The 22,526-nt window shown below is 38.5% G+C and overlaps 1 protein-coding gene across 2 annotated transcripts in view; it reads right to left on the reverse strand.

Moving 5' to 3' along the window:
• Positions 1 to 22,526, reverse strand: part of Nr5a2 (nuclear receptor subfamily 5 group A member 2) — a 120,909-nt gene that overhangs the window by 29,617 nt on the left and 68,766 nt on the right. For both annotated transcript variants that reach the window (XM_071619742.1, XM_071619743.1), the window contains one exon: positions 15,971 to 16,118. In XM_071619742.1, the coding sequence (XP_071475843.1) occupies positions 15,971 to 16,118 (148 nt within the window). The remainder of the gene's footprint in view (positions 1 to 15,970; positions 16,119 to 22,526) is intronic.

Below are 22,526 nucleotides of genomic sequence, written 5' to 3' on the forward strand. Positions count from 1 at the left end.
TCTAGCAAGAAAGGTGTAGCAAAGCTGTCCAGAATGACTACGAGAGAATACAAGTTGGCACCTCACAAATAGAGACTGAATCCCACGTGTCATGTTTACACAAATTAACTAAATATCACATTACAAAGGAAGCCTCAATAATATGTGCAATCTCATAATGTGGCCAACTTACAACCTCCAAACGAAAAGACAGTTAAAATCCCTATTTGTTTGGAACTTTAAAACATTATTAAATACATTGTAAGTCATGAATTTCAAAAGCAAAACAGAATATAACAGAGATCTCAAGATATCTGAGGCTGACTACAATGGCCACCACACAGGGTCACTCAGGTTGTGGACTGCTCAGCTCCAAGGGATGAGCTGTGAGTGGTGCCCCCTGGAGTTCTGTGCAGTGACCTGCTTAACCTTGCAGCCGCCCTGGGGGTCACAGGGTCCCACACCAAAACTTTTGCAGCTACAACTATTGCTATGCCAAGAGGCAATTTTGTAACCCTTGAAAAAGTAACTTAAATGTATGGCTGAAAATGGATCTACAGAATGTTCAACTCAAGAAGCTAGAATGAGAACAAGCCAACGGAGAAGAGAATTTATTGAAATAGAAGACAAACAAAATAAAACAAACAAACAAAAAAACCACCCAACAAAAACCCAACAATTGTTGGATCTCAAAGATTAACAGTATTTATCTCCCCCCCCCCCTTATCTTCTCTTTCTTTCTTTCCTCCCTACCCCCTTCTCATGCTAAGAAAATAAAACTTTTCATACGGAGCTGTAAGATGTTAGAATTATTCCCACTGAATGCTGGAGTGAGGCAGGAGTGCCTATTATTAGTTTCAAATCAACAAGAGAAGCAAATAGGAGGGTCAAAGGATAAATTTGTGTTTATTTTCAGGCGGTGACTGTTTACATGGAAAGTCTGATGCAAACTATAGAAAAGCCATTTCATATGTTAAGGAAATTCAGCAGGTTTGTTAAGGTACAAGTTCAACATAAAAATATTCAGTTATATGATTAGTAAGAAATTAGAAAACATTATAGAAAAAGTTTGCATTGTAGCAACAAACTATATAGAATAGCAAGGGGAAAAAAAACATCAGTAACAGATGATGTCTAATACCTCTGTGGAGAAAATGACATGGCAGTACTGAAGAACATCAAGCTACTCCTGATGAAAGAAAAGATAAACTATGTTCATGAACGAGAAGAACTCAATTCTGTGACGAAAATAACATTCTCCAAATCAATCTCTAAATACTGTACAATGTAACACAAAATCCCAACGTGGTTCCTTGGGGGATGACAACAAGCCAAACCTAAATGTATATGGAAAAATCAGAAGCCTAAGAATAATTAAGACGATTTTGAAATAAAAGGTGGATGGACTGATTAACCAGATATCAAGATTTATTTTAAGAACACTTAAAATGTGTGAGATTTACCTGAAATAAGCAATGAAATACAACAGAAAGTCTAGAAAGAGATCCATGATGTAAAGATCTTGAGCATATAAAAGAAGTGACATTAGAAATGGTGGGAAAGGCAAGGTACTGCCTGAGAGTGTTGGACAACTGACTACCTGCAAGGAAAATAAAATAAGAACTGGGTCTTCTTCTTACCCACACACAAAAATAAATTGTGGGCTTCTTAAAGATCTAAATACCAAAAGTAAGGTTTTAATATGTACTTCATGACCTTAAAGGGAAGGATTTTCTAAAGAAGATATAAAAAGAAAAAAATCATCTAGAAAAATATTGACGAATATATGGCTACTTCTACTAAAGAAAAAAATGAAGGAAAAAAAGCCAATGCACACTTTTAATCTCAGTGGCTCAGGAGGCTGAAGCAGGAGGATTGCAAGCATGAGGCTAGCCTCAGCAACTTAGCTAGGCCCTAAGCAACTGTTTCAAAATAAATAAAAATAAGGGTCTGGGGTTGTGGCTCAGCGGTAGAGCGCTTGCCTAGCACATGAGAGGCCCTGGGTTCGAACCTCTGCACCACATAAAAATAAATAAAATAAAGTAAAGGTATTGTGTCCAACTACAACTAAATGTTTTTTTTTTTTTTAAAGGGTTGGGAATATGGCTCAGTGGTCGAGCATTCCTGGATTTAACCCCCAGTACCACCCCGACCCTTCTCAAAAAAAAAAAAAAAGAAAAGTTATTATTCCATCCACCACCCATCCTTCTATGAAACAGGGACCTTCAAATCAGTAAGAAAAGACATGTAACACAGTTGACAAAGGATGTGAACAGATACTTCAAGAAAACAAAAAGACCAATCTTGTTGGTAATCAGAATACAAAATAAAACAGAATAATCACGTCTATTGAATCATAGTCTTATAGCTCAGTGGGAGAGCACTTGGCTAGCACATGTGGAAGCCCTGGGTTCAATCCCTCAGAATAAATAATAATAATAATAATAAAAAGTTAAATTATAGTCTTGGTGGTGTTATGGAGAAACAGAAGCTCTCATTTACTGTGGATGGGAATAATTCAGTACAGCCATTTTGAAGAACAATTTGTAAACTTCTAGAATTGAGACTAGTTGCCCAAAAATATATTTCAGAAAGACACAGAGAAAAGTGTTTCTTTAATATTGCTGGTAATAAATATCCATTGACTGGAGACTGAATCGATAAATTGTGGGGTTCAGTACATAATGAAGTAGTATGGGTCAGTGAAAATAATGACCCAGATCCTGGATTTCTTAAGGATTCCAGAGCTACATGAATCAAAATAGAAATCTGGAAAACATAACATGGAGCAACAAGGGCAAATTAAGATGTTTTGAAATCCTAAAAGCCTTATTCTTTTGTAAGACAAGAATAAGTTTCTGCAGCTACCTCTTTGAGAGAGGAATTTCCTTGAAGTTATAATTAGAAATGATACTGTTACAGTATTCGCCCGCCCCAGTCCCTTTTGATATGGGCTGTTCTGGACAATTGCCAGCACATGTGGTTATCCAATTTGTCCCATAATTTCTCGTGGCCAACAAACAACGTTAAAAAAAATTTGTTTTAGAAGAAATTGCTAATTCGTTAAACTCTGACTCTAAGTATCAAGAACATAGAAGGGCTTATGAGGAAACTTTTATTTTAGTATTCTTGAAAACATACACACAAGATCACGTTTTAATCTTCGTTCCCTCTTCTTGTCTATTGAGTCCAATCTTTTGGGGGATGAAGATGGCAATATTGGAAAAGGGAGAATCTGCTAATAATGCAAACTTGAAACCTCTGATCAACATCAGATAACATTCACAATAAAGATTTGCAAGAGTTCAGGAATTTAGACACCAGTTGCTGCTTCTTATCGCAAAGTAAATCTGCAGAGATAGTGTAAAGGACAAGTATACTATAATTTCTGCAGTGCCTCTGGGTTTGTACTGATAAAATTTTTTATCTCAGTCCTAAAATGGGTAAACAGGGAGTAGCTCAGCTGAAATCACAGTTGTTAGTCCTGAGCAAGATGTCGGTGAAGGAAAATTGTTCCTGGTTTAACAAGGAAGGATTGGTACTCAGTCCTTGTACATTCCAGTGGTAAGAGCTAGGAAAGACCAGATTTCCCTCAGCCTCCTGATGGGTCTAACCAGAAAGGGTAACCATCGTCATAAATGACAAACATTAGTACAGTGCCTTACAGTTTATAAACTTCATAGATAAACCAGAAAAGTAGTGAGTAGTAGAGAAAATCTGGCCTTTGGTGTTTGAACTGTGAAAATCTCAGCTCTTCTACTTAATAGTTGGGTAATTTTGTGTACTTTGCCTCTCTGATTGTAAAGCAAGAATAGCCAATGACACTTGTCTCCTTTGGTTTACTGTGAGGGTTGGAAAAAACATGTTTAAGGTACTCTGCTCACAGAAAACAGTATCATGTAGCTATTACAACTAAACACGCTAACTAAGCAAGTGTTGCTTTTTATTATGAACTATAGTCCAGGCATGAAGTTAAGGGCTAGGAATACAGAACAAAAAGCTGGCAATCTACCTGGGGAAACCTATGAAAGAATTACAAAATACTCTGATCAGTAGAGACTTGTGTAAGAAGCACTGTGACCTTCGAGGAAGGAATGAGAGTGTCTATAACATTAGGGACTCTTATACTGGGACATGAAAGATGAACTTCACATAAACATCCAGCAAAGTAGGTACCTGCATTTGTGAAAACAAGGCTTATGGTGGATTTCCATAGGGTTAGTAAGTGGGGATACTGCTGACAGAAGCCATGTAATGCCCATTCCCCTGCTTCTAGGTAGAAGGAGCCTGGACGTTGACTCCAAAGTCCACAACTTTGAACTGAAATTATTTTAGAACATGCAGAAGTTTTTTATTTTAATATCTACTCCTTATTCTCCCACTCTACTTAATTCCTTGAGTTTGAGGATTGCAAGGTGAGGGGAGAAGCTGCTGAAATTACTATTATACAGTTATTATGAATAATCAATATTAATAGGGCATTGTCTCATTTTGGATCATTTTCTTCTAGCATTATGAAAGAACAAAGTTCTAGAAGGTTTCAGTTCTCAAATTCCAACAATTTCTTTCAAATGAGTAATAGTTCCAAGGGACATAGGCCTCTGTAGGTCAAATCCATGGGATCCCTCAGCGTTTTGGCTATGTGGCCTTGGGCATGTTCCTCATGCATGTTCTGTAGAACAACTAAAACTTTTAGTGCTATGATATATGCAAAGGAAAATGTGAGACGTAGAATACTTTGCAAATAAAAAATTTTGAGCCAGGTATGGTGGGTGGCGCATGCTTATAATCCTGATGACTTTGTAGGCCAAGGCAAGAAGTTGCCAGTCTAAGTAATGTATTCCCTGTATCAAAATAATAAATAAAAGGGCTCTGGAGGCAGATCAGTAGTAAAGCATCTCTGGTACACCACAAAACAAACAAACAAACAAACAAAACCTCCTACATAGAAAACTGAATATTTGGTAAGGAAGTAGAGGGATGGGGAATGGAGAGTTACTATTTTATGGGCACAGAATTTTAGTTTTGGAAGACGAAAGAAGTTTCAGATATCCATTGGGGTTGGTTGTACAACAACTGGTATGTACTTAACAGTAATAAAATTGTAAATTTCATGTTACATAGATTTTGCCACAAGAAAGAGGAATAAAAAGGTACATAGATTTTAGCAATATCTAAGAATACTTATTTTTCTCTTAGGGATAAATAGTGAAAGTTAGGATTGTTTCAGATGTCCTGTCAGTGGATATATATATATATATATATATATATATATATATATATATATATATATATATAAAACGAAGATGGGATAAAATGATACACAACTGTGATGTGGTCATTTTCCCCAGGGATATAGACAGAAATATCCAGATGTGAGCTCTGGCATTATCACACTGACGTTTATTGATGGTACAGAGTTTAATGTACCTATGCAAAGCTGGGAGAGTCTTAATAAGGTAAAAAGCTGGGTGAATTCTACTAAGGTAATGCTGCTGTCTTTCAAAACTCAGGGTCATACAATTGAGCACCCACAGTACAGCCCCAATGTAGTAAAAATGTAATGTGTCTTCCAATCTTTTCTGAGAAATCGCTTTCACACATCACAATGATGAATTTTTTAGATTTAGTTAAAAAGGACAACCAAGAAATATGAAGGTCTAATTTTTTGACCCCAAATAATGCAAAAGCACTATTTCCATAATTACTTCAATCTATATCTGTGCTCCTTTCCTACACAAAGAGTCTAGTAACTTAAGTTCAAATTCAAATTCTGCCTCTAGGTGACTGTGTACAAAGTCACTTAACTTCTGTTAGCCTCAGTTTTGTGATGTAGAAATGAGAGGTGCAGGCGACACTGCAGGTTCTTGACACATCAGGTTCTCTTCTAGGCTAATGTTCTAGAATTGGGTCTTTCTAGAACTGAGGATGAAGTTGCTGTTCAAAATCTGAGTTTGGAACAGTGCCCCGGTGAGGCTCCAGGAGGTGACCACACACACGGTTTTCCCAACTCTTTTCATGCCTCTGATGGCTCTGAGATTTGTGTAACATGGGGATCCACAAGTGGCTTCTCACTGATAAAATATCACTAAAGGGAATACATGTGCATGGAACATACATTGCTTCAGAGGAAAGAAGAAAGAGAAAGGAAGCGGAAAGGTGCACACAATCTTGCTGGTGGTAGGTCGTGCTCTGGACTATTCCCTTGGTGCAGTGCCTTATTCAGAACACTGCCTGCAGGGTCCAAAGAGCAGTTCTTATCAAACGGAGGAGTTTTTTTCTCTTGGACAGGCTGTGTTACCAATTCCTATGCTGCCCAATACAATGGTTTTGCATAGTAGGTGTTCAATATGTTTTGTGCAATGGAGTGTTTCAAGATGACTAAAGGCCTCTTACTTTCATATTTGTACTTGTTACCTGCGTTAGATGGCTCTGTTTGGAATTTAACCCTCTTAACCAAACACAGGCAGAAACCAAGATTGGACACGCCAGTTTACCAATGAATTGGGAGGAAGGTTTCACAAATGACTCAGAGACAGATTTGCTCCATTCTAGAAGAGGCCTGAAGCTTTGGGTTAAACAGAGGTCACTGGTGTGCAGGACCTGAGCTGGCCATGTCATCCACTGGCCTCTGCTACATAGCACTAAGATAGGCATTTTGTTCTGAGATGTTAACAGTGCAGTTGCCACAGCTAAAGCAAAGAGAAATGTCAACCAGAGCAAATGACACTCTCACTTCCTTTCCATGCTGGTACTTCTTGACCTGATGGGCCAATATGTCTCTGAAAAATCATCTCACTAAACAGCAGCAGTTAGCAAAGTGACAGTATTAGTATTAATAACTAAAATATAATAAATATTTTTAGACATAAGCTATTCAGAAATATGCTTAAATAAATGCTATTTAGGCAATTATATTCTTGTGCCAGCAGATAACAAATGATAATCACTTCTTCCATGGCTGTAAATACGTATTGATTACGTTCAAACTTAGAACTCCAAAATGAATTATATCTGGTCATTGCTAAACTGCTTTGCTCACCGAAAGAAAAAAGAAATCCACACAACACCTATTATACTGCATTTAATTAAGACAAGCATCAACTTTATGTGCCATTATTTGCTTCTGCCAAATCTCTATGGTGTAAATATTGAACAGAGGCATCTCTTGAATGCTAATCAATCCTCTCTGAATTTCAAATGATTACATCAATTTTAGAGAATGCTTATTTGCCAGCATTGCTCTCAGACCAGCAAGGCATTAGTATAAAGATATGCGTGGTGGCTTTGCAAGTGTCAAGTGAGTGTTTTTCTAAATTAGAATATCACAAATGAAAAGGTAAAAACTGAGGCTGCATGCTAATTGTTAGACAAACCCCCAGGATGTTTCTTTTGCTTATCTGACTTCATGAGGAACCACTGAAGCAAAGCCCTGGGGTCAAGATGTGAGGCCGAATACACAGTATCACCAGACTCTGTAAGCCAGTCCCGGGCAGTGGGTGTGTGCGTGCCTGTGGGCTAAATTTGGAGAAAGCCTAAAACAAAGCAAGTCCTGTGCCCGGCCTCAGGAAGGACGATTACCATGAAGATTGGGGTTTGCTGTTGCAAGACCACCTTTTATCAGGTTCAAGAATTTTTTGACATGTGGATTGTCCCTCTTGTCTCAGGATAATGTTAATATTCAGACATAAATTGTGATGCACAAATAGAAGAGCTTACTAGTTTTAAATTCCTCAGGATCTTTTACGGCTTTTCTGGAGCAAGGCAGTCCACCAAGGTGTGAGAAGAGAATTCCTCCTTTACTTTCTAGAAGTGCTGTATTTATAGCAGGTGACAACCTCTTTTAATAAATGGATTTAATGTTGTGAAAAAGCAATCTTCTCTCTGTTTCTGTGACTTTCCTTAGACTCAGAAAGACCTCTAGTTTGATGGGGGAGGGGGAACACCAAAAAACAAACAAACAAACAAAAACAACTCCCACAAACTGAACAAGTTGCAAGACTTATAATAAGTGTGCATTCCTTCTCCAAAGTCACGACTAGGATATTTCCAGGCCACTGCTGAAGTGCTAAGGAGAGGGGGCTCCTGGACTGCATCCCCACATGCAGTGCCCCAGGGATTACTGCCTAGGAAGGACAGAATGCAGGGTTCCAGAGCATGGCCCAGGCCGGAACTACCCCACAAATGGCCCATCCTCTGCACAAGAGGTAGCAGAAAACCCTCTTGATGACCAACACTCTGATGCTTCATTGACATCTGGTCTAGGATTAGGAGATGGAATTGCAATTCAAACTACCAGTTTGGGCTTCAATGTCCCGCTATCACGGCGTCCTTCTGAGGGGTAGCAAAACACTGAGCAGACTGGATAAGAAGCTGCACACAGTGAAGTGTTTTCTTCTCATAGGAGAGCACACACCAGCTTGTCTAGTCTAGCTAAAGGGAAGGGTCCTCCCTTAAAGACAAGAATCACAGCAGGCAAGGGGCTCTGCATGGTTTTCCAGGATATGTTAAATAGGAATCTTTTGTATGGTACACTTCATGATTTTGAGGTTTACTATTTCTAAAAGTCCCTGTTACCTCTTGTTAAGTGAGATAGGGAATCAATAATCGCTCTGTAATTCTTTGCCCATTTAAAATAATGCCTTGACTTTGCAAATGAAGCATGCATATATACATGCTTTTATATATACTCTTGACAGTAATGAGATTCCTATACATGACAGCTTGTGCTGGAGTCTTCAATCTGCCCAGAGGCCCAGACTGAGGTGGGCACCTGTTGGCATCCTGCTTCACCAACTGCTCTGTGGAAAGTTTCAGCAGTGAAACTTCACTGTGTCTGCTACTGAAAGCCAGAGGATGAATGTATACTGTGGTAAAGGAGAGAACAACTACTAGGTTTTTTTTTAATTTTAAATGTCAAAGAAGAAAAATTACTAAACAAAACTCAAAGAAGGAAAAATCATCTACCATATCAGAAAATAAAGGCTATTTGAAAGCTAACCAGTGCAGATGAATTTTCTCACCCCAATGGCTACATCAATCACATTGTTCAACTAACAAAGATGGTACAATTTTGTTTACTATTAACAATGTCAACATCATAATACATGAGCAGATTATGATCAAACCCTTTGGGAAATAGAAGGCTCTTATACATGAGCACAGAATCTACAAATCCACTCACCTCCCTACACCCCATCCCTTCCTAAGGAACTTCATCCACATGAATCTGATAGAGATATGCTTAGCTATACTTTTTCTTTCTTTTTTACCCCTCAACTTTAAGGTTTATTATAGCCATGCCCTCCAAAAGGGAAGATTATAAGCAAAAAGCTAACCTTGTTCAAAAAATTTAAATGGATGCTAAAATAGACATATAAGTAATGAGAACTTATGATCATTTTGCTTTCTTAAGGCCTGCTGATTGGTCCAAAGAAATATCAACCCTAAGAGGCAACAATAATAGAAGAAAGAGTCTTGAGAGACTTTAAGGCAAGAGCTTTCTAACAAGCATACTGATGTGTGAAATCAAGAATTCACACAGAGATAAAAACAGACAAAAACTATGATATATTTAGAAACCAAGGGAATTCAAAGCTATGTAATTATGCTCAGCCCTTTTATCCAAGGGTAACACATCTCCTGGGCATGGAGGAACTGCATCTGTATTGAACATTTATATACTTTTCTCCTGTCATTAGTCCCTAATGATACAGTATCAAAACTATTTACTAATACTAATAATTGACATTGTGTTAGGTATTTTAAGTAATTCTAGGAATGGTTTAAAGTATCCTGGCCCGTGTGGTTAGGTTATATACTACTTCATGTTATATAGGGAATTTAAGCATCTTTAGATTTTGGTATGGGGCAGGTAGTACTGACACCAATTTCTGCCCAGGATATGGAGGACTGGCCCTACTTATTATGCTTTTACCCCAAAAGTGGTTTTCTTCTTGGTCCACATTCTTCAGATGATCATCCTGATTTCCTGCATCATTTTGCTCATATAAATGGTGCCTTAGTAAGTATGTAGTATTTTTAAAATATTGATTGATGAGTTCGATGTCTCTGAAGAGGACACTGTGTAGGAGCAGAAAAATGCTGGGGACACTTGGGGTTGTTGGTTCTAGACCTGGCTGAGGTTAAAATGTTGAGTAAAACCATCTGGTTTTGTTTGTTTAGCTACAAAATCAGCGAGAGTCTCGTATGTCCCTTCTGTCTGTCAGGGAAAAACTAAATGATTTACTCACATGAAGATATTTTATTGTTAACACTTCTGAAGGACAGGGCACTTCCTTCTATGGCTCATTTGGATATCTGACATGCTTAATGCCACAGTTTCAAATAGGCCCTATATGCGAATCATTAGTGATTAATTTCATTTATTATTTTCCTTGTAAAGGAAAAAGACTTTCTAATTTCCATCTGCCTTATAATAACCCCCTTTGTAATGTGAACACTTATATTCTTGCTAACATAAAAAAAATGCCAAATCCTCTAATATTTATACATGGGATCTATTTTCTAGCGTTTCTGTCTTGAAATTTTGTTTTATTTTTTATTTTTTTTTTACTATTTTTGTGTTTCCCATTACAATTTTTTTTTTTAACCTGGAAGTTGGGAGGAAAAACATACATTCATTCATGACTGCAATAAATATTTATTAAAAACCCATAGCTGTCAGGTAGTATTCAAGGAGTAAAACATACGCTGTGCTCACGGAGCTCAGAGTTTATGAATTTGATAGATAAAAGGCCTGTGCCTCACCACACAGCCCCCCTTTGTTTAGTGCTAGACTTGGGTAGTTAGAAGGAGCCATAACAGACAAGGTAAAAAAAATGTTCTGCTTTGCCCTTCAATACTTCATTTTTTTCTCATCCCAAATATGATTTTAAAGGTTTTTTCAAAACCTTCGGGTCCATTTTAAAACCCTTTCTAACTTGTTGATCAAGTCACACAAATACTGCTTATTCTGGAACACTGTAGCAATAGCTCAGCTGCCGTTTCTATTTAAGATAACGGGCCTAACTCCTTCAACATGGAGGTGTTGTGGTCTGAAACTAGCCCAAAACAGACCTGGGGAGGAAGCAAACAGCTCTCAGCAGGGCGCTTACATTGCATATCCAGTGATTGGTGCTCTTTGCCTATCCAGTGATTCTCCTTAGAAAGGGCTCAGGTAGCAGGCAAGTAAGGGCATCCAACAGCAGATAGCCTTTCTGCCAGGATCTTTAGAGTGGTTCTCTGAGATGAGCACAAACTGTCTTCGGTGGGACATTGGCTGGGGTCATGTGATGGTACAATCAAAGGCCACAACCAGATTATCAAAATTTGGTATGAAGCAAAGGACTACCATGATGAACAAAGATACGATTTTCTCCATGAGGTTTACTGGAAACAGGGCTCTTATTAATGTCGTGGAGAAATTGTACACTGTGCCTTGACCACCTTTCCTTAGCAGGGGCTGAAAGTTTCTGGTCTTGCATTTGCTTGCCACAGAAATGCATGCCATACATAGCTACCTTTCGTCATTCACATTCTTTCTTTCTAAAGTTAGCTTTTCAAAAAGAGCTTATGAATAAACATCTGCTCTCCTAACCTGGAAAAAGCAGAAATGATTTAATTTTGAGAAGACATTTTTTAGAGAGCCCTCTGAAAAAAGTTGTGTCAGAGAACTAACCTGCACTTGAGCTGTGACTTTTTGACTAAATTAATCTCCTATTATCAATCACAAATATTTTGGTAAAGGCTTTGCTCTGAGTTTAAATAAGTCTATTTATTCATGTATCATATCAGTAAATATTTTTTAGGTCCTTCTATGTACCAAGGAATATTCTAGAAACCTGGTGTACAAGGAAAACATGAAGGACAATTTCTAACCTCAGTGGGACCTGAGTCTAAAGCAATGGAGCACAGAAACATTTACAAAGCAGAACAGACCCTTCCAGTAGCAAAAGAGACTTGAAGTAAATATTACCCAGTTTTGAGGTTTGGTAAATACCCTTGAAGAGAATAACAGTCTTTGTAACTCTGCTAAACATAAAAAGTGCTTATAAAAGTATTTCAAAGAGAATAGTTTACAACAATTCAAGGATACTCACTAAGGGAAATAGGATATCATATGTTTCTATTTCTTTCTTTTGCCACCTGGGATACAACAAAAGTCATAATGTCCAGCCACTGAATCTCCAGGCTAGGGGACTCTATAGGCCAGACTAACAACTTAGTTGACAATTCTGGGCACTTATTGCTTTGAGGACCCAAGCTATATTAATATTCCTGATGGGCTTCAACATGTAATGACATTGTTCAGGATACCACAGGTAAAAACCTAGTGACCACTTTCCATTTCTGTCCTTGTCTTGAGAAGGTAATATTTCATAGGATTTCTACTCATCTAAAATGCATCCATGATACCGAGGCTCGTGAACACCTATACTTACTCTGTAGAATTTATTTCTACACTGATGGGTGACAGTCAATTTACTTTCATCATTCACTTTGATTTCTTGTTAAAAGAAGGTGGTACTATGAACATTAAAATTTTTATTTTGGCTTTTCTTGGGTCATCAATTTTAAGTGGCCAACTTAGAATATTTCCTTTTCTGCCAAGTTATCAATGGGTGCAAAATATATTATCTCATAGTTTGGCAACAAAATAGGGTAACTTAGCAAGATTTTAAGAATGTATTACAACTATGATCAGCTACTGATTCTTGGGACTAAACACCCAGAAATTCAAGACTTACCCTAGTCCTCTGTATTTAAACTCTGTCATGACCTCTGACAACTTATAACTGGTTTATACCCGTGATCTCCTTTCCACCCCCGGGGGTAAAACCACCTCTTTCCACATGGCTATAAGAAAATCAAATCAACCCAAACTACCCACCTCACCCCTGTTTTAACAGCTCTGCATTGCTTCCCAGTTGGCTACAGAATAAAAGCCATGACACCTACTTTTGCTGACACTATACCCCAGTGGCTACCTCAATGTCTGGCACATGGATATGGCTCAATGGGAATTTGCTGAATGTGTCTGGAGTCTGCTCTTGTGTGCCAGCCTCTGGCTTACCTCTCTAGCTGCATTTGCTCCTTCCTTATACCATATTCATCTGTTAATTGTTACCCCAACTCATCTTTTTACAGCACTGGGGACTGAACTCAAGGCCTTGCACACACTAGGTGCGTGCTCTACCACTGAGCTGCATCCCCAGCCCTGTTTAAATTTTGAGATAGGGTCTGACAAAGTAGCCCAGGCAAGCTTAGTCCTGGCTTTGCAATTCTCCTGTCTTAGCCTCCCCAGTAGTTGGCATTACAGACATGCCCCACTATGCCTGGCTCGCCCAACTCATCTTCTTCTCTTTCGCCTTCACATTTTCAAGTTGACTGTTCTTTTGGTCTTAGAACACTGCACCTACTCAGGATCACATCCTACCGCTTCTCACCAAATCAATCTGGAAAAGGCTACTTCAAAATGTGATATATGTAAAACGTTGTTTTATTCAGCCATAAAGAAGGACAAAATTATGTCATTTGCAGAAAAATGGGTGAGAGAGAACATTAAGTGCTATAACACACAAACTTATAAAATGTCAAGCAATATTTTTCCTCCTTATAAGTGGAAGCTAGAAAGGACAAACAAAACCAAAAGTGGGTGGGGGGCATCTCAGGAAAATCAAAGGTTGATCAGTAGAGAAAAAGGACCAGGGAGAGGGGGAGGGAAGGGAAGGGGAAAATACTGGGGAATGATATGGCCAACATCATGTGTAATAATGGATCCCACCATTATGTACGACTATAATGCACCAATAAAGAAATGGCTATTTCATCTCTTACATGAGAATATTGCTGTAGCCCTCTTTCTACAGTGTCTCTGGCTTCTAATCATCCCTCCAAATCCTTATTTTTCTTCAGCAGGAAGGAAGCTCAAGGTTGCGCTGGGACTAGAACTTATCTGGCTTCAGGCTTAGGGGGCTCAAGACTTACAAGGGTCTGGGTCAGCAGATACCTGGATTTGGACTTGGACTGGGCTTTCATGTGTGACCCTATATGATTTCATTCTCAATCATAGGTAGAATAGGTGTCTGGAGGGAAGCCTGGAAATCTAAAGGCTGATTATCTATATATAAGTCAATAAAGTTGAAATAAAGGTTTTCCACTCATAAATTAAAAGCCACCTGTATTTTACAATTAGTTCCACTTTTCCTCTTTCTTTAAAAATGAATTCTTGACCCAAACTTAATTTACCTCGACCGGAAACCCATGCTATCCTGTCTTCCTTACACGAATCACTAGGGTTTTAGCACACCTTAGCTGGTGGCTCCCTGGTGCCCTACACCTGTCCCCCCTAACAGCATGCTCAAACAAGGAAGGAGGATGTGATGAGGTTCAAGAAGATAATTTGTAAGGTACACAGGTTGAGAGCCTTTTAGACTCACTCCCCATTCCCTATCGACAGGCAGAGAATTTAGTAATTTTGAAAAATGATTATAAGGCAAGATAAACGGGTTGAGAATAAAAGGTGGATCATGGTTCATGTGCACATCATCAAATGTAATGCAGTTCCCCCACTAATTTTAAATACCACTGAAGTGAGAGGACTCTTTCTAAATATTTTATCACTGAGACGTCATAAGATTTCTTACTCAAGTATTACCCCAGTTTCTATTTAATGACTGATCAAATGTACTAGTTGAAAAGACTGAGATCTTGTCATAAAACTGAATAATATGGGAGATGACAGCAAGCAGACTCGTGCTATCTCCTGACTGTCTAAAAACTGCTCTGGGGTGACAGACGCAAACTTCCTTGACTGGAATGTTCCTCTTTATTGTGGTTAATAAAGAAACCACACAGGGTCTAGCCTTGGCATTATAAACCTTTGAATATGACATCTATAAAATTCTGTTGTCTTTTTAAATTTTCAATAACATTTCTATACACTATATTTATCGCACTTTCTCAAATGTGAAAATGCTCTTTGTATTTTAAGTGCCGACTACATGTGAAAAATTAACTCTGGTTCCATTACTTCCAACTCTTCCTTTATTAGCAACAGTTGTGCGATGCTGTCAAGAGGCATTTTAAGACTAAAGTGCCCAATTTGGAGAGCAGACACATCTGTTTTACTTCGCAGTGTGTTTTATTGTTTTATTTCTTGGGATATGAATTCACAACTATCTTATAACTGAAGACTAAAGAAAAAACACATGTTGGTAAATCTGATTTCAGCATTTTTTTTCTTTTTATTCGAGGGAAGTTGCCTCCCTCAGCCGTCTGTCAGGGAAGAATAAATGGACTTGGCAAAAAGTTTATTTAAGTTGGCTTTATTAAGCCAACAAAATACAGAAATCAAGTAAGGGACAGGCAGAAAAATCTGTTCCTTTGAAGTCAATAAAAATCCATCTCCTTAATCCTTTTTTTATTCCAAGCAGTGGTGATTTTTCTCAACTGGCTCACTGAGAACCTTGATTTAGCTAATCTGTCTTGCTTAGTTATCTTTCTTCTCTAAAGCTTTCTAAAGAAGCATCTTTCCCCTTGACAACTGTCATCCTTTATGCTTGCATAGTGCAGCATCTGGTTATAAACATGCTCTCGTTAATCCTGATAGAGATTTAAAAAAACAGGCTTTTAATTACTATCCACATGTTAGAAGAATAAAAGATGCAATAGGTAGCGAGCCAAAAGGAAAGGCACATGGATTGCTCAACGGCAGGAAGATGGCAAAAATCTGAGACCACACATCTTTGCCTTCTGTTGTGGCTTTGACTAGCATCTCTGCTCCTCTCAGTAAAGGGTGAGGAATCAAGTAGAAATATATATTTTTGTGGCTATATATATATATATATATACATATATATATTCATGTAGGAAGATTTCATGATTTGAATGGAAAGGCATCATCTTAGTGTTAGAAAAACATATTGACTTGGCATTGGGCACCATTGAGTGATGTTTGGTGGTTTAGCATGAGAAAAGGATTGCTTACCCAAACTAAAGAGCACCAAGAATTTCAGACACACAAACTCTCGCTGATCAAACTGTAGGGAGCGAAGTTTTGCCACTAGCTCCTGTGCGTGACTCATGAGGTTGTTGAGGGTGGCCCCGGCTTGTGATGCAATTATAGAATAGTCCACCTGCAACACAGTTTTCATGAATGTTAGGATCAGAAATACACATTTCACTTGAGATTGTTAAGCATCGTGGGTAAAATCAGACTGCAACACACACTTATACCAGAGAGGGCTTTCCCCTTGAAGGTAGCTTGAGACACGGCCTATTATCATAAAATGAATCGCAATTAATCTGTTACATCTAATCACGCTGATGAGCTTTGTAGGAAACAGGTTTTGATAGCCTGCATTTTACAAGTGTATATACCTTCTTTCTCTTATAAAGTTATATTGTCGCAGAAAATATTTTAACTCAAGTTGAAAGAAAAAAAATTATACTGTACATACAGCTTTCTATCTGTACACCATGACAATGACCAGTACATGAGGAAAATATAGGCTGACTCACATTCTCTCTGTATTTTAAGACCACATTTGAACATAATCCTAGTTCAAGATTGCTTGTGGATAACAAAATAATAATAATGATAGTAATGATAATAATAAAATCACATTTAAAGTATTCCAGCATGCTGCTTCCTTAAAAGCTATGACATAAACCTGCTAGTTTCAGGTGATCACATTAGATGCCGTCAAATGAATACATCTCTCTCTCTAAAGACAGCAGTGACCTTATTTGCAAGAATAATTCCCTCGTCTGGAAAACAAAATAGAAATAGCATATTCCCCATTTCGTTAAAAAGAAAAGCACGGCAAGGCACCGATCTTAGATTATTCATGGGGACATGCGAAGCTCCATTTATAATAAGTTAAGATGTTGGGCTGGCTGTCAGTGGAAGTACTGGCTGTGCTGCTTCGTTTACAGCATAATGGGAAAGCCCAGTTGGTACCTGCAGTTCCAGTCCTTGTTTTCCTGAAGAGCTCTCAGGCAACCAGATACTCTTTTAGGTGCATTTAATATTTGCAGCAGCAGCAAATTTGTCTGGGAGGCAAGTCCTCATCTGCCACTCACCCAGAGCAGACTGTATTAAATTTTTATATTTATTGACATTTCATTACCATAATTGACTGCACTTGCTTCTCTAGGAGAAGGCATGGGGCTGCCTCCTAAGCAGGAGAACTAGTCCCTTGAGTAGAATTTGCAATTAAAAACAAGGCAGAATGGATTTTTTTTTTATTGTGTAAATATGATGAGTTGAATTTTCAGGTTTAACTAGAGAATACTAGGTGTACAGAAACCTTTTTCAAGAGTGAGAAAAATTATGAGTCAGTGGAAAGATGACCCCCAAAGGTGTCAATCAGTTTATAGATAGTCAACTATGCATGAAAAAGCCACAGTTAAAGTGTGTTCTAGGAATCTCGTGCATCAACCACCAAACTGTCCTCCGGCTGTATCCATCCGTGGGCGAGCATCTGTCCTAAGAACTCCAAATGTGGGAAAGAAAAGTTCAGTACCAGGGCTGGAAGACAGGACAAGCTGTCGAACTCTATAGAGCACAGTGGGAGCATTTTCCTAGCGTGCAAAGTGATGATGCCTGACAATTATTTGGTTAGGTAATAATATAGGGTTGAGTATCCCTAGTCCAAAAATCTAAAGTCTGAAATGCTCCAAAATCTGAAATCCTTTGAATTCCAAGTGACACCATTAATGGAAAGTGTACATGATGAGTTGCAGCCAAACCAAAAAGTCACTAAAAATACTGTATAAAATAACCTTCAGGCTATGTATGTATGAAACCAATGAATTTCCTGTTTAGATGGGGGTCCTAGCCCCAAGACATCTCATTAAGAATATGCAAATATACCAAAATCTTAAAAAAAAATCTGAAATCTAAATGATTCCTGTTTCCAAGCATTTCATATAAAGGATACTTAACCTATAATAGGACTTCCACAGAGACAACTGGGCTAGATGATTCAACAGCAGGCGGAAGGCCATGAGGTGAGAGGTAGAAGAAACCTGAGACAAGACGCTACCTGGTTCAATGCTGCCCTCTAAAAACAGAGGTCTTGGGTGAATCGGACAACATCTCCATCCCTTACTTTCCTCATCTTCAAATAAGGCTGATAAGAGAGATGATGATAAGGTGGCTCTCACTTTTATGATTAGTAAGAAATCATCATAGTTGGAATAATAGTACCAATTTAGGCTAAGAACTAACTGAATGCTCCGTGACAGTAGCAGAATACATAGAATGTGCTGTGTGTGTGTGTGTGTGGGGGGGGGGGGTGTTGTTTTGTCAATGCTAGGGATTGAACCCAGGGTGTCCTACCACCACTCTACATCCTCAGCCCTTTTTGCTTTGAAGGTCTTGGTATGTTGCCCAGGCTGGCCTCCAATTTATGATCCTCCTCCCTCAGCCTCAAGCATAGCTGGGATTATGGCATGTGTCAATGTGCCTGGTCAAAGTATATTTTAATAGAAATCATTATTTAAGCCCTAAACCAGGAATACCATGTTAAATAAAGTACAAATATGTAATATGAATTAATTTATATTGAGATGTGATTAACATGCCAGTAATCCCAGTTACTTGGGAGGTTGAGGTGGGAGTATCAAAATTCAAGGCCAGCATGGGTAACAGGGTGGGACCCTATAGGGAAAAAAAAAAAAGATGGGTTGATGACATTTTTGATGCATGTACAGTTCCAGCAGAACTGTAATAATTAAATTCAAATACTAGAAATTCATACTTGAAAATATACTATAACTGAAAGGAATCTAAATTGTTTCTTGGGATTATATATTTAGTGAGAGACCTCTACTGAGAGGGACCTCAGGAAATCAATTGGCATACCAACAACTTTATTGCCCTACATTTATTTACATGCTAATTTGAAAGCTCAAACATGCTTATTAAATGAGGGCTCCAATAACACTTCTTTCAAGGATAATTTATCAAATTGCACAGTTCTGAAGGAGGATGGTTGATTTATCCCCGAAACGGCACAGAGATCTGCAACTTCCTTATATTTTATTACAAACATAATTATATTTTCATTGTTGAATGCAGAGTTTGTGCTCATTTCACGAGCAGCTGGCCTTGTCTTTTATGTACTTAGTAAAATTAATTTATTGCTCTCTTACATGTAATCTTTGTGCCATTAAATTCAAGGGAGATATTGAAAAAATACTCTAAACCGATGCCCCTGTTGAGTAAAATTTCATTTATCATGAAGGTAGAAACAGTTTTAGCTAAATTGCTTTTAGTTCTAACCTCCAAAATTGTGATGACTTGTATGTTGTAAGATGCCTGTCATTTTAATATGATACACAACAATCAAAGATAGTAACAGTAGACATTTCCCTTAGGATGAGGTTACAGTGGCTGTTAATTAGTTACAATATGCAAATACTCAAATCTGACCCCATGTTGAACTATTCTATTTTATGTTACATATACACGATTACGTGTGTGTGTTTTAAAAATACTGAATAGGAAGGAACTCGTCTCATAAAATGCTAATGCTATGTATTGGTTGTTGATTTGACAGCGCCGATTATTACTAATGATCATTGCTTCCTTTTTGTCTAATAAAGTTAAATACATTCGTGATTAAAAATGCAATTAAAACATAGTAGCAAACTTTAAGGTTAAGTAAAAAACTTAGTGGGAAACACGGAATCCTCATTTCAGCGCCAGGGGTTGTGTCCTGGACCCTCTCTGAGGCGCTATTTCAGTTACTTCAGTTCTGAATACACACAGGAGACCTGGATTCTGCCAACAATCGACAAGAAAACTCACTAGTCACCACGCTTAGGAGGAAAGTTGTGCTCCTTTTTCTAATTTGCCTCTTTCTTCAAGTTCCAAGTAGCAGTTCTTCCTGAGAATCCCTCGCTGCCCTCCTTCTGTCCTTCTGTCTTTCTTTCCCATCGGGGTTCTGGGGATTAAACTCAGGGCCTTACTCCTGCTAGCCAAGCCCTCTACCATGGAGGTACATCTCCATTCCCCTCCACTCCTCTGCTGTGGTAAGTTCCCCACATTATTTTTTCAGCAGGGAAAAGCCAAAAGATTGGGCTGTGGAGCACCTGGGGACTTGCATCCCTCAGTCTGTCTAAGAGTGTTGCTCTAAAGCCATGTACAGACACCACATACAAGCTTCAAGGTGACATGAAATTGCTGTTTGGAATTTCCTTGTGGCAAGTCTTTTGGCTGTGATATCATGGACTGAGGCGTGTATAATATTACTATTCACTAGTCTTAAAACACTCAAAATAAACATTTTCAATTGTTCCAGAAGTAATCATTACAAGAAAACGGGAAAAAATTTTTTAAAAGAAAAAAAAGGAGAAAAATTCCATATGCAAACCTAAAAATTGATAATGAGTGATTTGGGTGTACTCTCTCCTGGGTGAGGCTGGAAAAGGTTGTACGAGTTTAGTTAAAGTTTTATCCAGCAATTCGTTGTCTCTCCTTTATTTGTGGGGACAGTATAATCTCACAGCCTGGTGTTAGGGGCAAGGCGCTTCCTTATAGAAGCTGAATCATCCGGATAACTTTGAATGGCTGGCTGGTCCCTGCGTACTTCCTCCTCTGAACTTCAATGCACCTTATCTGAGTCCATGTCATGGGGCTTACCTGTGAAAGTGCACAGTGCCAGGCCCCAGGCAAAGGGCAGTCCCTGCAGTCATTAATTAGATAGAGGGATCACATTTCTTATCACTTTTGACTCTAGGGCTGTGTTGAATTTTTCTCCACTCACACCTTTTGACTTCCCTTTGTCTATCAGACTACTAGAAATATTTTTAATAAAAAAATTCCTTCCTCACCTGTTCCATGGGTGTTAGCTAAGTTGCTGGTAGGGGAATTTTGCATGCTTTATGGGCATAAGGCCATTCTGTGCACCCCCCAACCCCCACAGTGATATCAGTGTCATGGCCTTGATGCAATACATCATGGGCACAGACTTCTACATTGTTTTAAAGTTCACACTCCACACAAATCCATGCTACTAGGTCAATGTGTCTCCATGGTGGATTATTTTAATTCATTTTAGAAAGTAAGGAAAGCTCTTATTACATACACACACACACACACACACACAGTTTCCAAACACTGAATGAGAATTCTAACAAAAATGATGATTTTAGGGCAGTGGCATTAGGAATAATATTTTTGCCTGGCATAGTGGCACACACCTATAATCCCAGCAGTTTGGGAGGCTGAGGCAGGAGGATACAGTATTCAAAGTCAGCCTCTAACACTTAGTGAGGCCCTATGCAACTCAGCCAGAGCCTGTCTCTAAATAAAATACAAAAAAATAGGGCTGGCATGTGGCTCAGTGGTCAAGTGTCCCTGGGTTCAATCCCCAGTACCAAAAAAAGAAAAAATATATATTTTTCTTAATGCTGAAATAATTTTATAATAGTAAGTAGTAATCACATTAAAGTTACTTCTGGATAATTTAAATTTACTATATTACAATGTATTTGCAGCACCACCCTCCAAAACAAAGAACACAAATGTTTATGTATTTAGCTTCTATAAAAGGGAGATGAATTTGTTTTGCTTGGAAGTGCCACTGATGACTCTCAGTGTATAAAGGCTGCTATTCATTAAAGTTATTCACAAAGACCAAATTAAAGGCCTGTGGTAAAAGCAAGCTCTGTAGCATCTGGGAATGACCCAAAGAAGTGGGATGGGGGCTGGGGTTGTGGCTCAGTGGTAGAGCACTTGCCTAGCATGTGTGAGGTGCTGGGTTTGATTCTTAGCATCACATATAAATAAGTGAATAAAATAAAGGTCCATCAACAATGAATTGAATATATATATATATATAAAATGATGTGTTGGTTAGGAATACAAATTCTAAGCCAGGCACAGTGATGTGCATCTGTAGTCACAGCTACTGGGGAGACTGAGGCAGGAGGATGACTTGATCTGGGGAGTTTGGGGACATCTAAGGCAACATGGTGAAATTGCCACCTCAAAAACAATAACAACCCCAAACCATACAAAAACTATGGTACTAGCCTGCCTGGATCTGAATCTCTATTCTCCCTCTTATGATTTGTGTTTTGACCTTGAATCAACTACTCCACCTCCCTTGGCCTCAGTTCTTTATCTGCAAAAAAGGGGATGATAATATTTTATTCTTACAATTGTTGTGTTCATAAATGTCAGCCTCGTGTCTGCCTAGTGTTTTAGTTTTCTTTTTTTGGGGGAGGCTTGTGGAGGGAGGATCAAACTCAGGGGCCCCTGCATGCTGGGTGGGGGCTCGACTGCTGAGCCCCACCCCCAACCCTTACACTAGTTTTGATTAAAGTTTTTACATCAGCACTTTACAAAACTATTTCCGGTGATTCCTAGTGCAGTTCTGTCATGGAGATACTATTATAATCCTGACTGGACAAGAGACAACAATGAAGCTTGAATAAGTAAAGGCATTTGCTCAACAGGACAGAGCTAGTAAGTTCTGGACAGGAGTTCTGCCTTCATCCCAGGCTGCATATGGGTATTCTGCACACAT

Source organism: Marmota flaviventris, chromosome 12 (genome assembly GCF_047511675.1).
Source record: "Marmota flaviventris isolate mMarFla1 chromosome 12, mMarFla1.hap1, whole genome shotgun sequence".
Taxonomy (NCBI): Eukaryota; Metazoa; Chordata; class Mammalia; order Rodentia; family Sciuridae; genus Marmota; species Marmota flaviventris.